General features: G+C 37.4%; 1 protein-coding gene across 1 annotated transcript in view; it reads right to left on the minus strand.

Annotated features, from left to right (window-relative positions):
• Positions 1-15,370, minus strand: part of lmbrd1 (LMBR1 domain containing 1) — a 56,239-nt gene that overhangs the window by 16,582 nt on the left and 24,287 nt on the right. The window contains exons 7-11 of the mRNA XM_023411834.2: positions 14,284-14,357; positions 5,200-5,325; positions 4,337-4,489; positions 991-1,055; positions 788-890 (exon numbers count right to left, since the gene is read on the minus strand). Coding sequence (XP_023267602.1) covers positions 788-890; positions 991-1,055; positions 4,337-4,489; positions 5,200-5,325; positions 14,284-14,357 — 521 coding nt within the window. The remainder of the gene's footprint in view (positions 1-787; positions 891-990; positions 1,056-4,336; positions 4,490-5,199; positions 5,326-14,283; positions 14,358-15,370) is intronic.

The following is a 15,370-nucleotide window of genomic DNA, read 5'->3' on the forward strand; positions in this document are numbered from 1 at the left end:
TGCATACTGCAGATACTGTAAATAACATACAGAATAATTATAGCTAATGAACAGTTTATTTTCTACCTTATTTACATTCATCTTTTATATAATGCACTACAACTTTCCACTTTTTTTTCTCCTGTATTTCCAAATGTGGTTCACAGAAAAATGTATGATGGAACCTGATTTAATGCACAATGTAAGCAACCCCTTTGGAGGGTACAGTGGTTTTAAATTAGTTGGATAGTTGGGCCATTTAGGTGGGTATGTTACAGAGAGGGTGATGGTCTTGAGCACAGAACATGATAATCATTGTTATTTACAAAGGTACTAGGTATGTTTATTTTTGTCCACCTTGTGCAGTTTCTGTCCTTTATCCTTGCCATTTCACCTCTGTTGTGCTCTCACTTAGAGCTGTGCAAGCTGTGCTTGTTATGTTGGACTTGCTTTTAGCCCTGATCCCCCAAAACATTAGATTATTGAAGAATGCAAAATGCACTTGTGAGTATGGCTTTGTGGAGGTATAATTTCCCTTTTTGCAAATGTGCTATCTCATGGTATTTGTTAAAATTTAAGTGGTGCCTATAGGCCTGTATTCACAGATAATCTGCAGTTCACCTTCAGTACAGCTGAAGCACATGCACTCCAAACAGTATCACCAGTGCATTTAAGAATAGTCAAGAATAAAGCTTTTAAATTACACTTCATTTCAGTTAATGATGATGGAAACAAGAATATATGGCTTTAAGCATATCTTAATTGAAGATAATCATTTTTTCGACATGAGAGATGAGAGGATACTCACAGGTTGTAAGGCTAATAGAAGTTCATTCAGAGGATTGGTTAGGTTTGTGCCAAAGATTATGAACCCAGAGCTGATGCCAGCAGAATGGAGAGCTTTATCCAAACTGAAACAAACAGAAATGAAATTATATACATGTTTAGACACAGATTTCTAAACTGTATTGTGTGAAGAATTACAGTTTTATAGGACATATCATGACTTACTTTGAAATGAATAAGGCAACAGTGAACAGCAGTGCAACCAGAATGAAGAAAATGCCCAACAATATCTGCAAAAAAAACCCAAAATAAAAACATTATAATAATAAAGAGGGACATGTACCCAAATCAGAATATGCACTCATGGTGAACCCTACGAATGAACCTCAATAAAGGTAAAAGTATGTTTTCAAAGGCATGAACAGGGTCATCAAATATAACCTTTCTGTCATGTCTTTTGTCAAAGAGGGACCATATGGCTTGGCCAGCCACAGTTTGGCACCTTTGCCTAAGGTGACAGGGGGGAAGCAATGGCACAATCCAGACAGAGTAGGGAGGTTGCAACCAGGGAGGAAAAAGGTGGGTGGCAGCCAAAAAGGCAATAAACCCTATCAACTGCCTGCCTTCAAGGGGGCCTCTACCTAAAATAGCTCTGACCAGCCATAGCCAAGCAAAAAGGAGGTGTATAATAAAGCAAACTAAGTGCAATTAAAATATATTATGTTCCAGTGATGTATAGCACAATATCTTTAAAAAAAAAAAATGTCACTGACCATCAGTTACCAAGCTAATCAAACTACTGGCCATGTGTCAGGAAAAAAGTATAATCAGATAAAACTGAATATAAAAAATGTACATGCTAGGACTACTGACATACCCTTATCAATGCCTTCACACAAAGCATTATGAGGAAATAAAGTAATTAACATTATATAAAACAATCATTCAATCAATGTAGATTTGACAAAAAATTCCTCGATGAAATTTCTCAATGATTTTAGCAAAACACCAATTATAATCAAGAAACTGATGATCAATACATTTTTTTCATGTCATTGTTGTTTATATTGCCTTGATATGACCTTTGTGCCAAATTTTAAGAAATTACCTTAAGGCATGGCCTTGACCTTTGACCACAAAATCGCATGTATGTACAACCCGAAAACATAATGCCTCCGGACACAGCTGTTGTCGGTGTGGAGGCATGAAGAGGAGATCAACTAAATTTATTATGTTTGTTATGTGAACACACTTTGGCTGTCAAAATTGAAAAAACAAAGGAGGAAACTATAATTTATGAAAAAAACCTTTTAAATCACAAAAGGTGGGATTTATTTCCATATCTTGAATGAAAAGGTGGCATAGTGTTATTATACACTCCATTACTATAATCCCCTGACTTGACAAACTGCTGTTTCACCTTTGTTTAATGATCCAATCAAAACTAGTAACTATTTTGTAAGGTCCAACCATTTTAGTTTAGTTGTACATGTTCCACATGTTCAGTAAGTTATTTCCACCCACCACCAGGATTGATGTAAAAAGGACAGCATGTGTTTGACAAACAGTGGTATAACTGCTCTGGAGAAATCAAAATCATTTGGCTTATCACTCTACACCAGAGCCTGCGTGTACAGTAAATAAATCTCCCAACTCATTACTGTTTAAATTTGAGTCTGGGGACTGTCATTAGCAGCAACCCTCTTGGTTAAAGACAAACTGTTACAGACACTGGTTTAAAATGTTTGTGCATGCCTGCAGTGCAGTAAAATAATGGAAAATGAATAGCAGTGGGAAAGTTAAATGTGAACTAGAAGACTAATGTTGCAACTGTCCTTAAAACAGAAAATGTGATTAGAACAGTGGGACCTGTTATAATTGCCATTGGTATGTTGAGTACAAACAGAAAATAGGGGCATATCAATTACCCATGCTATTATGTTCACATGAGCATAATGCACATCCAATGAACAAAGTATTAGGTCAAGTAAAATATGAATATAGTATTGTGCTCTCACTCACAGCTGTGCCAGCTGTGCTTGTCATGTTGGACTTGTTCTTAGTCCTGATCCTTTGGAACATTAAAATATTCTGAAGTTATTGAAGAATGCAAAATGCATGTGTGAGTATGATTCATGCAGATATAATTTCTCTTTTTTCAAGCTTGTCAAGATGTCAAGCTTGTTTATCTCAGGGTATTTGGTAAAATATAAGTGGTGCATATGAGGCTGTGTTTAAAGAAAATAAACCACTAATTGACTTTTAAGGCAATATGACTCATTCAATGTATATAGCTGCTTTTTGTAGTTGAGATTTAATCATTTCAGCAGACTGAAGCACATGCACTTCAAGTTTTAAATAGTGTTACCTGTACATTTAAGAACGGCTGAGAATAAAGGTTTTAAATTACACTTCATTAAGGTTAATGATGATGGAAACAATAAACATATGGCTTTAAGCTTATTTTAATAGGGGATAATCATCTTTTCCACATGACAGATGAGAGGATACTCATGCATGCTATTATGGTCACATTAGAGCAATGTCACATCCAATGTACAAAACAGATTGGGATAAAGATATAGTAAGCAGTTAGGATTGGTGGGAATAGGCAGCCTTGAGGGATTTTGGTTGTGATAATAATTTTTTCATGGGACTGTGTGAAATGTGTGTCCAAAGAATACCTAGGATGTACTGTTTCTTCATCAGTCTTGATAGATAAAGTAGAAACTACCATAGGAAACTGTGTGAAATATCAATTCACAACTGACCAATGGCATATGTGCAAAAGGATTTCAATTTGTAAGGTTATTTTGTGCAGGTGCTGGCAGTATAAGATTTAGTTAAGGTTGCATAATTGCACTGGGCTTTGAAAATCTCTCCTAAATTTTCATCAGTGCATCATTTCCAGATGTTTGTCTGGACTGGGCCAGTGCAACTGCTGGCACCAATTAACCAACATGCCCAAACAAGTGATGTTATAACCCCCTCCTTTTCCAAACCCCTTGGACAAATTTCAACATAGAGAACAATGTCAATGTCAATGTCAACTCCATACGTGAGGTGTAGGTATTGGTTGCCCAACCTTAAAAAGTAAAATCAAAGAGAAGTTTGTGGTTCTTTTGGTTTATCCCTGGGGAACCATGAGATCCTGACTCAGAAATGTGAGGGAGACTTTAGAGTAAATTAGGTGAAGAGACTACCCTAGGGAATCCCGTAAATATGCGGTTGTGTAAAGTAGAACTAAAAGTAAATCTAGAGCATTCTAGATTAGAACTTGAGCACAAAGAAACAGTTTGGGAGGAGGATGTTTAAGCTGGTAAAAATGAACAAAGGTATGATATGTGTCCAAATGAGAATTTTTTAATTACACAACTATCAAGAGGGAAGAAACATTAAATTATGTGTGGTATATTGTGCAGCCCCAATGCAAAATGCTGAATAATTGTGTTTGTAAGATCCCATCCAAAATACAGACGTTGAAAGGATTTGCTTTTGTATGCAATACAGTCCATATTGGACCTATAATTTACTTCTGTGTATGGAAGCCAATTCCATAATGCAGACTCACCTTGAAAGGTCTGAGAGCACTGCCCACTTTAGTGCAGCAGTTCCTCTCTGCAATTTCCAGGTGTCTCCCCCTGCGCTGGAGGACCTGCAGTTTGCCCTCCAGCTCCTGCAGGTTGTGTCTGTCCCTTGAAGAAAGGGGACGTCCATCTTTACACTGACAAAAAGACCAACAAACAACCAAATAAATCAGAAAATACAGATATGCGTTTATCTAGCAGTAAATAATAAGCACCATTATATGCTATAGTATAAAAGTTTGTCCACCTTCAGTCTCTGACACTAAACTTATTCATGAGTATTAAGTACACATTTAAACCAGTGTCATTCAACTCTTTTGTGTGCTTCCTATGCTGCACTTGAGGTCTCCTTTATAACATGTAATCTTTCATACAACCATACCTGGTTTTCAGTATTCATATCCATACAGGGAACAGAGGACAAATGATGAATGCACTGGTCTTTTGTTTTTAACTTCACATTCCCACTGGCAACTAATAGCAACTAAAAGATGTCTGCACTTGTGTTTCCCTGTTTGTGCTGCCTGCATTTTAGAGGTTAGCTGATAAGGACAATGCTAACCATTCATAATTGCATGCAAAGACGGAGGAGGTAGGGCAGAAAGATCAGCTGGAGGCTATGCACGTGGACCTTTCAATGAATGCGTGATTATACACTCACTGCAGACTGTACTAAAGCATAAAAAAGAAACATTTTTATTGATATAATTGTTGTTAATACAATGATATATGTCTTTTCACTTCTAGGTTTTGCTCCATCAAGGTATTCCATGACTTGTAGATAATTTGCACTGTGTATATCTGTTGTATCATGCCAGTGCTTGCTGTGTGATTTGGTGAGACCAACCTTGGATTTCAGCTTTTCTATCTGATGCTCAACATCATCAATGTCCTCTGTGTTCTCGAGGCGCTCATACACCACACTCCGTGTGCCTTTTATCAGATTCAGAGGCAGTACAGACATACCGTATGCCTGAAAGACAGAGAAAAACTACCATTATAATCATTGTCAGAGTGGGATGGCACATATGGCACGTGCATCCGCCCACACATACCCACCCCTGCCTGATGACAATCCATCACAATGTGGAACAGAAAAATAGTCAAATGGAGGTAAGCAAACAGACATATAGCAAATCATATACTTCCTGGCTTCCCAGGATCTGTGATTTTTGGTAGAGGAAAAAAGATTAAAATGGTGGAATCTATAATTGTGCTGAGGTTTATTGGTGAATTTGCTGCAACCATTTTGTGTGGATATCACTTCCCTATATCATCCTGATGCAATTTACAGCTTAACAGTGCCCCCATGTGACAGCACTATCCACTATCCAGGATTTGATGAAATATTTACAAGCAGAATTTTGGGGAGAAAAATCTGGGTTAGAGGAGGAAGCATCAAGGTGCCATCAATGTTGAATGACGTGAATTTAAATGAATACACATCAACTTCTCTTTTCTGTTTGGATTGCATACAATGTATAAATAATAAACAATTATAGACAGACATACTGAGAGACATATACACATGCATACAATGACATCAAGGAGAGACAGAGGGAATATGTGACAAAATTTTTAAAGGCACTTTCAACTATCAGTGGACTTCAATTTCCTGAAGGGATGTTTAATTTTTAATTAAAAATGAAAGACAGAGAGACACTAATACCAGGAAACAGACCAATCAATACAAATGAAAATAACAGCAGTAAGCCAATGCTTCCTTGCTCTCTCTGTGCCGTCTCGCTTTTACCAGCTTGGAGGAGTGCCATTTTATGGGTTCATAATAAAACAAAGGGCCCCTCTGTGCAAAGACACTTTCAACCTAGTCAAAAGATGCTGCCCTCTTTCTTCTATTTTTCAAGTGGAGAAACGTCAGAGCCTATATTTTTCTAAAACAACTTTTACTAGTTTCTGAGTGTTAGGTAGCGTTAAAAATGTCGCATGGGATGCTAAGTCAGGCTAGACTATTATTAGTCTGTGCTGTGGATCTCTGCTACGGGCGAATGTCGCCTCCTGCAATGAATCATGGAGCTCTTAAGGCCGGAGCATGTCCCGAATATCAAACACACTCATAAAAGGAAAACCTGCCCCAGATCCCAAGAGGAACATTTCCCTTTCCCTCAAATGTGCAACTACATGGGAGAAATATAAAAGAAAAAAAAACACAGGTGTCCCTCTGCTGGAGTGGATATTTTTAGTTTACACATAATCATGCATGCTCATTAAAGTTATTTTAAACCCCACTGTGGTCAATAATAACCAGAAATAGCTTGGAGCAGGGTGAGAGGGAGGGTGCGCGCGTGCGTGTGTGTGACGCTGTGTGTGCGTTGGTTGAAGGGGGAGTTACTGGCTGAAATCATTCAGAGAGAATCATGTGACTGCTGAGTGGGAAGAGGGAAAACTAGGTGGACACAGGTCTCCTGCACAAGCCTCATCTTTGTTGCTCTTTGTACTTGTGATGGTAGAGCTAAAAGGGAGGAGGAAGAGGAGGCGCCCCCTACGTTCTTAATACATTTTGATAAAGCCAATCCAGTATAACATACCTAATTAAAATGACTCAGTATACAAGGTGGCGATTAGATAATTCCACTAATTGAATATATAAAGCTGAACACATACATACATATTCCTATTAAGCCCAAATTGGCAGTACTGCCACATATGCTGGTTTCCCTACTGCTATTTGATTAATAGGACAGATTGGGGAATTAAGCAAGACAAGCTCCACAAACCTGACGCAGAACGGATTTGATAGTGTGCCTTTGTCCGTCTATGCTAGAAATTAAAGGGTTCATGAAATCACACTTTCTCCAAATTCTGAGTAAAGCTTTGATTTTCTTTTTATGTTGTGCCTTCAATAATTTCCATGAATCCAGATTAATAAGGCTGTAGTACAGCTGTGATGACTGGCAATCATATCAACCACCTGACAATTGAAGAGATGATCGACAATTGTTTTGCTGCCACTTTTAAAGCGTTTTTTATGCAGTGGAAATACAATGCTTTAATTAACTGCTTAAAAACTCTAATCAGTCTGCTAGGGTATTTCACTAGTAATTTCCTAAACATGTATTTAGCATTCAGAACTAAAATGTACTAGAAAATAGCCTAAGCTCTGCACCCTCCAGCACATTTTCTGTATGTTGGTACATTTGAGAAAAGGTTCCCCAAGCAGCATATGCCACCACTCAGCTCTGTCTGGTTGTGTCTTTTACATGGCCAAGTCACATTGTAAGAGGCGGAAGAATAACTAGGCGGAAAAACATGATGAATGTGATATTAATGAGCCTGAGCCATACTTCCTCTTGATTTTGTTTAGTTTATTTAATCAGTGGTGACAAGAGCACTATGGGATCTTAGCCATTTCAAAATGGTGATAGCACTGAAAACCATCCCGCCCTCTCCTCCATGGTTGAGATGATTGAATCTTTTGGAAGTGAGACACTCTTGTTCCCTGAGCTCTTTCCAGTCTATTGTGGATTAATTTGGTTCTTGTTTCCCAAAATTGGAACTTCCTTCAACATACTCACAGCATGTTTAAGATTTGAGGTGCTGGATAAAAACAAAGAAAAGGGAGAAGGACAAAAATTCAAAAGTGTTTGGGATTGCTAAGAATGTAAAAGGGGCAGGTGTATGACCGCGTGCTTGTTAAAATCCTCCTATTGCTAGACCTAGCACATTGTTCTCGTGGTCCCATGCTGAAACGAGAACGTCTTCTACAGCCATGATTGTCAAAGTCTATCACTTTTAGGTCGAGCAACAGATCCTCTGGGGAAGAAAAATCCACAGACCATCCACAGAGATGGATGCTCCATTGCTTCAGGAGTTGATTGGCAGTTTGGCATTACAGCCTAATGTTTTATCCTCTCTTTGAGGCAAGCTGCCGCTCACAAATCAGGTGTTTTTTATAAATGTTGGGATGAGTTATTTTTTATTTTTGTTTGCTTTAATGTGTCTTTTTAGTTATTTTCTTTCATATTTGGTATGAGTATTAATAGGGACATTTCAGACAGATTTTTTCTCACTGACACTGCTTGACTATGATTGATAGTTTAATTTTGTCTTTTCTTTTTTAATGTGTCTATTTTTTTTTCTAAGATCTTTTGTTATTAATATGAGTATTACTCCAGACAACGCTGATAGATGTATGTTCATTCTACCACAAAATTACTATGATTAATTTAGTATTGTCAAAAATGTCTGGGTTGGTCAGGTATTTTATCCCTCTTTACATCCAGGAGTAGCGGGGTTGCTGGCTTTATTCTCAGGGTCTTGACTCTTATTATAAAGGAGGTCAAGACTGACAAAGTGGTATGATCAAGGGGCCATTCTATGGTGACACACTTGTATTGAAATATTTAAGTATTATTTAAATATATTTAAATATTTAGTTTAGGAAGATCGCAAAATTGGACACAGTGACGCAGACATGGTGAAGGGTTTATACTCAGATGTTTCTAGACTCCTGTACACATTGGACCTCTGTAGAAAAATTATACTATCCATGAGATACAGTATATTTATAGTCCACAAATTAGCTTGGAGAATAATGTGTTTTAACACCTGAGCATGCCCTCCACAAACTGATCTGTTCCATTGTTAACATCTTTATAATTTAGTGGTCATTTAGTGTGAAGTGTAGCAAAGAGCAGTGTCCACAGTGATGGTTTAAAAATCATCTTCAGAACCCAGAGTTCATTCAATATTTCACAAAATAGTTAAAATAATGCAAGATAAACTACAAGCTATAACCCATGGCTTTACAATGCAATTTTCTAAAAATGTAAAGAAAAAGGCACAACAGCAAAACCTTGCACATTGAATAAGATACAGAGAGAATTTGTTGCCAAAGCTTTAAATAATCTGACACTCTAAACAGATACCAGTTTGTATTTTAAAAACAACTGAGAAATATATTCTCTTTATCAAAGATCAGAAGTATGAATTTATCAATAAGCCAAGCAAATATTTGTCTAACTTGGGGGGTGGGGGGGGGCACATTGACAGCCTGTCCCAGTCATTAAAAATGAATCAGGTGTTTTAGTACAGACATCCCCATGTCACATATTTTATTAATCTTTGTTCAATGTGATTCTTTAATACAATTATTCATATCACTTTTTCCTTTTTCCTCCTGCAATGCACAAACAGAAAGACGAGTTCAACAAACTTACTAGGCAAGAACACATTGCAGTGTAATCAATGACCAGCAAAACTGTAAGGTTATTGGACGTGACAGACTGACTGACTCCTAACTTTTCTAAAACTTTTCAAGGCCTTCAACCTGACACCTGATTCAGCTGTTGTCTGCCTCTTTTGGATCTGGTTTTCTTCCTGATACTATGATGGTCTTTATGGACTGGCAGATGTTTGCTTAATGTAGACTGAAAACTTGTAGCATTGCTTTTGGCTTCAAGGTTAGAAAATATCCTACTAGATGTCATCTCTGTAGACCATTAGACCCTTTTCACAGCTGCCATTTTGACTTTTGAAGCAGGAAAAGCACAGGTAAGTAATTACCTTAACAATGGCTCTATTCCTTTAAGAGTCCCAGTAAAACTGAACATCCACAATACCAGATACCTGCAATGGGCTCAACTACATGAAATACAGCCAACATGTCTGCCATGTAAAGGGTTATTTGGCTTTGTTTTTTTGTTGTAACTTATGCAATGATGTTTTCAAATAGCTTGACCTCATTCTCTTTGGCACACATTTTAAACCAATATCTGCTCCTGGCTCCTTGAAGAGCAGCTTTTCAATAGCTTAGTGGCCATCTCACTGAATTTAACCTGAGGGACGTGTTTATAAAGTGATTTTTTTATATGCCTCTCTGTGAGACTTGGAGAGTGCTTGAAGTTTCCCACAGCTGCAGCAGTACCCAGTTCAGGCTCACCACAGGTGAGGTGTTAGGTGTGCCCATCTGGTATTAAGGCTGGTTACCAGCAACAAAATAGGCTCTTTATCCTGATGACACCCTGCTTTTTTTAGATAAACATTTGATATCAGCCGGTTGAGTGTTATTAAATCCCTGCAGTTCTCATGTTCCAGCATTCAGTTGTAGTGGAGTGGTCATTGATTCATTAATCAGTCCCTTCGTACATCGCTAATTAGATAATGCAGTAGATGTAATGGGGAGTAGGCTTTAGGAAAGCTCTCATTAGTGATTGATAACAATGTTTTTTTTTAAATTTGAAATTGTATAACTGAGCATCCAACCCAATTTATACGCCAGCATCCTCCCAGCAGCTGCTCAACCAAGCTCAGCTTCATTTGTGTTTTGATTTGTCTAGGGGCTGCTCTATCTTGAAGACTATCATTTGCTGTTATAAAGACAATTTTGTAATAAAAATAAGGAATGCTCTTCAGTAAAAAGGTTAGCTTTTGATTGTAGCCATCTTATATGGGGAGAAGCAGAATGCATGCAAATGTTGCTGTTAAATCATTTGACAGTGGCCAATGAAAAGCACTTTCCACTTTCATGGACTATGTTTACCCTTTGGCACAATATTGTTATGCATGCTTTCAATGATTTTGATATAGACCAAGTAGAAGTCTAAATAGCTCTTTATAAACACACCTAGGTTGTGTGTGAATTAAATGTTTAAAAAGGTCCTTTGGATGGACAGCAATTTTATCCAGTTTTCTACAACAACAACAAAAAATCCAACTGGCAGTCCAAGGCCTGTCATGGTTGACTGACAGGCTTCTCAGGCTGCCTCCAGCCTTTAGAGAGTTTTTTTCAGGTTTTAAGGTGTGGCTAAAGGGCAATGACAAGCGGGTGACATAATCATGTCATTTCTCAAGCTAATGTTTGACTAAAAAAAGAAACATTTAAAAAAAGGATACATATGATTCATCCTTTACATTTTTATGCACCTGTGTTTATGAACCTTGAATGAACTTGATCACATGTGCAGAGTACAGATACAGATACAGTTACGGTATGCTTCGTAAGCATACATCAGTATCTGATGCTATATTGGGTATCACCATCTGGGATTTTTATCTTGCTAATAGAAAGAAGAGTTGCTGCTGTGGTGATGTTGGTTTTATTTGGTCCCTCTTTTTTAGTAGATAGCATTTTGCTTTTTTAAAATGTTATAAGATCTACAGACTAAACAGTTCCTCTACAGTGAATTTTATATGTCATGTTTTATTCAAAATCCAATTACAGAGTTCTAAACTTCAAACTTCAGTAAAGGTTCAATTATAAGTTGGAAAAACAGATTTTATAAAATATAAATTATGAAAATTAAATATAAATACAAAATATAAAAATCAAACAAGCATCAAAGGTTTGGAGAAACCTCAAGTAGTGACATCCCTCTGATTCATTAAAAGACCCCATCTTCCCAGGTCAATCTCAAGGCCTGTGATTAGATCAACAGACATTAATCTTTTCAACTTTACTTCAGCATCAGCATCTTATGACTGGCAATTTAAGCAAGAGAAAGGTAGGTCCACAGGAGACAGAGCCATGAGAGTCATAAGTCAATACACTCGCCTTGCTTTTAAATGAAGCCAAAGGAGTTCACATGATGCAGCCTGATCAGTCTCATGTCATCACTGCTGGGTACAATCAAACAGAGTAGGAGATAATATAGAGGGAATATGCATGTGCAAACATTCCAGATAATGTGGAGGATATTTACCATAATTGTAGATTTGCATTCGCATTTTATTATTGAATAAAATCTGCACCATTAAAAAGTGGCTACTTAAGTATGAAGTCACTTTCATTTCTTGTTCAATGAGAAGTCAGTTAGCTATCTGAAATTAACTTGCTGAAGTGTTCTTTACAGAACAATCTCTTGTTGCTACTACCTCTATCAAACTCACACTAACAGGTGTTATAAAACAAACTAGAATACCACATAACTGAACCATCTTTAGTGAGCAACTGGGCATGTATTTTCAAACATGACCAGATGACACATACAGGAAAGTCTATTATTATGTATTTAAGTCACTTCCATCATATTTATGTAGTTAACAGCAAAAGCCTGAGATTTAAATAGTTGCCATTAGAGTAAGTTACCAGCATGACACGTACGCCGACAGTAAGTTATAAATTAATTCAATATATCTGAACTTTAAATATAATGCCATGTGAGGCTGAACTCTATTTGATGTACTATAGTTACAGAAGAGTGACTGCACTAGAACACCTTAACAGACAACATCAACAACTTCATATGAACATTTTACATTTAAACTGTTAAAGGCTTTGGTTTAGTTTAGCAGAAAGTTGGACAGACAGACACCACACTTAGTCAAAACAGAAGATACTATTTGCCCATAGAGGACGCTTCTGTTTAATCTAAATTTGTGTGCACCAGAAAAAGTGTGAAAAAAGAAGACCAAAAAAGCCATACAAGCTAAACTTGGTTCACTTTGTATCTGTTTTAAGTGCACTAGGTTGCAGTGCTAAATACTGTTTACATCACGGAGTTGTTTACATTAAGGGTAGAAGGCTAGTTCTGCACAAAGAGTAGTGATAAATTTGCACAGGAGTCATGGAGAACATTTCCGCTCCTTATGGAACCTGTCACTTAGGTTCCATTAAGTTAATCAGGCTTAATAGTAACACATAGTAAAGAATGATAAATCACACAACTCTTAGAAAATATGGGTGGGTTGCCACCAAATTTTGCCGCTTGCACATAGAAGTGAGAGTGGAGCGCAAACAAAGTGAATGAAGGGATAAAAAAAAGTGAGATAAAAAGAGCTTCTGAATTTATGTGTGCGAGAATAAAAAAAGGAGGGGCAGTTGCTGTTTGTCGCCCAAAGGCCTGATTTCTTTGATTGACTTCATCAAAACAAGAAACATCAAAAACAAAAACACGCTGGGAGTTTTGCTTTCCACAGGGCATTCACAGAGTCCATATCAACATGGGGTCAGTGCAAATCTAAGCACACTTCCATCCTCAAAATGTACTAGGTAATTATTCACTCTTTAGAGAAACGTGAGAAGCAAAGTGAGAGAACAGTGGATAAAATCCCATCTGAGATGGATTATATGTCCTAAAGGGAGATTAGTTCCACAACTTACTTGACTGGGTTGTGTATTATTCATTAGAGCTCCACATTCAATTGTTGTGTAATTTGTCAAATAGGACTCTTTGAGCTCAACAGAAACTGGATAGATTGGGGTTGGCTGTCACTTTTACTCTCACTCCCTGGGTTGATACCGGAGGAGTTTTTTGTATTTTTCCCCAGTAGGCACTACTCCCACCCTTACACCAGCACCACCACCAGGGAATATTCACAGTCTAGTTACCAAGATAGCGGCTATGAAAAATGGACAGCATTAACAAGTGTTACAGCACAGTCAATTTTCCTGATCTAGGAAAAAATGAAAAACTGCAGAATGCTGAGGGAATCAAAATATAGGCATATATTAATGGACACTGAGGTAGATCTATATATATATAAATAGACAGCAGATAAGTGGTTGATAAGCCGGAGAAGGGTGCACATACATCATGCAAAAGTCTCGGGTGCTCAGGTGAAAGACAGCAGTCTGAGCAATTTGAGCAATTGAATGCCAGAGCTCTAAAATCACAAGGCATTACTAATACTGAAAGGCCACTCCATCACTAGGTACATCCCAACCAAAAAGATGGGAAACCATTTGTACTTTAAAAACTTTGATAAACTGCACAGCAGCTCAAAGAATATTTTACGAAACCATGAATTATCAACCATGTTATTATAAAGTGAAAAATCATGATGGGTAAATCTGACAAGATGAAAATTCTTTCTTCATTCCTCAAAACATATTTTGTCAGATGTCTCAATAACAATAGGTACTATTAAGCCACAGGGCTGGAAAGATCTGGAAAACATCTCAGAGGATGATTGTCTTAATTAGTGTGCTGAACACATGAACATCATCATCCACTTGTCTCAGGTCCCAACTCACCGTGTAAGTGATCACTGCCAACATGCCAATCAAGGTCAAGGTGCTGATGGAGAAAGACAGAGCAGGTAGACCATCTGCAGAAGGAAAGACAGGAAAGCCATTAGAGATTTGACCTTGACCTCTGAAAGAAACATCAATGGACTCTTTGACATGTGCAAACTATCAAGAGCTGGCTTTCGTGTTTGCACTTCAATAGTATTTCAGTCATGCGTTTGCTATTCAAACTCAACACTGACAGCCAAAATGTTTCCAGCATTCAGACCCCATTACAGAGGCTTTATGAACATGAGTAAAATTGCATCTAAATTTCTTTGAATATTTTACAGATGCTTCTGAAATGGCATTACCATACTTTTGTAGACAATCCAGAGGGAAAATTTCATAAAAGCTGTTTGACATAATCTAGTTTGCTGAAGAAACCCCCACTGTGCAGTGCAAATATTTCAAAAGCAACAGGAGTACTGTGTGTCTTGGTGGGAAAACTACTGTCATATACAGAGCCAGAGCAGCTCTTACCAAACCTAAGCTGGTACACAGGAAGGAACAGGATGCAAAATACAAATTAGCAAACTAATGTTAGCCACCGTTCCTCAGTTAACTCATATCTGAATTCTCTTCTTCAATCTTGTTTGATTTGCAAAAATCTTTCACCACTTTATTCTATATGCTAGTAAATGTAGTTGAATTATCCTAAGTAACAGGGACATTGTTTTTGAAAAGAGGTGGAGAACTCCACTGATTACACAAATACGGTCAGTTTACTCTTCATGTGGAGTACTACTCTGCCTGTAAAAAACAGTTGTAAAAAGTCTTCTGTGGATCGAGAGAAGCTTTGTCAGGACCGAGGACATAATCTTAATGATGTTATTAGGATATAACAGCTGTGGCTTGGAGACAATACATTTTTTATAGAACCTCCATTAGAAACTGGGAATAGATGGACCTAGCACACTACCATACTAGAGACTAAATGAGAATATGTTACTATTTCCTGCTTTCATTTTGATTCATCTATTTTAAATCTGTCTTTCGTAAGTTCACCAACCTTGTGGACTTGCAATACCAAATTACTGGAGTACCTCTTTAA

Source organism: Seriola lalandi, unplaced genomic scaffold (genome assembly GCF_002814215.2).
Source record: "Seriola lalandi dorsalis isolate HSWRI2012SDOR001 ecotype SW California unplaced genomic scaffold, Sedor1 jcf7180002054470, whole genome shotgun sequence".
Taxonomy (NCBI): Eukaryota; Metazoa; Chordata; class Actinopteri; order Carangiformes; family Carangidae; genus Seriola; species Seriola lalandi.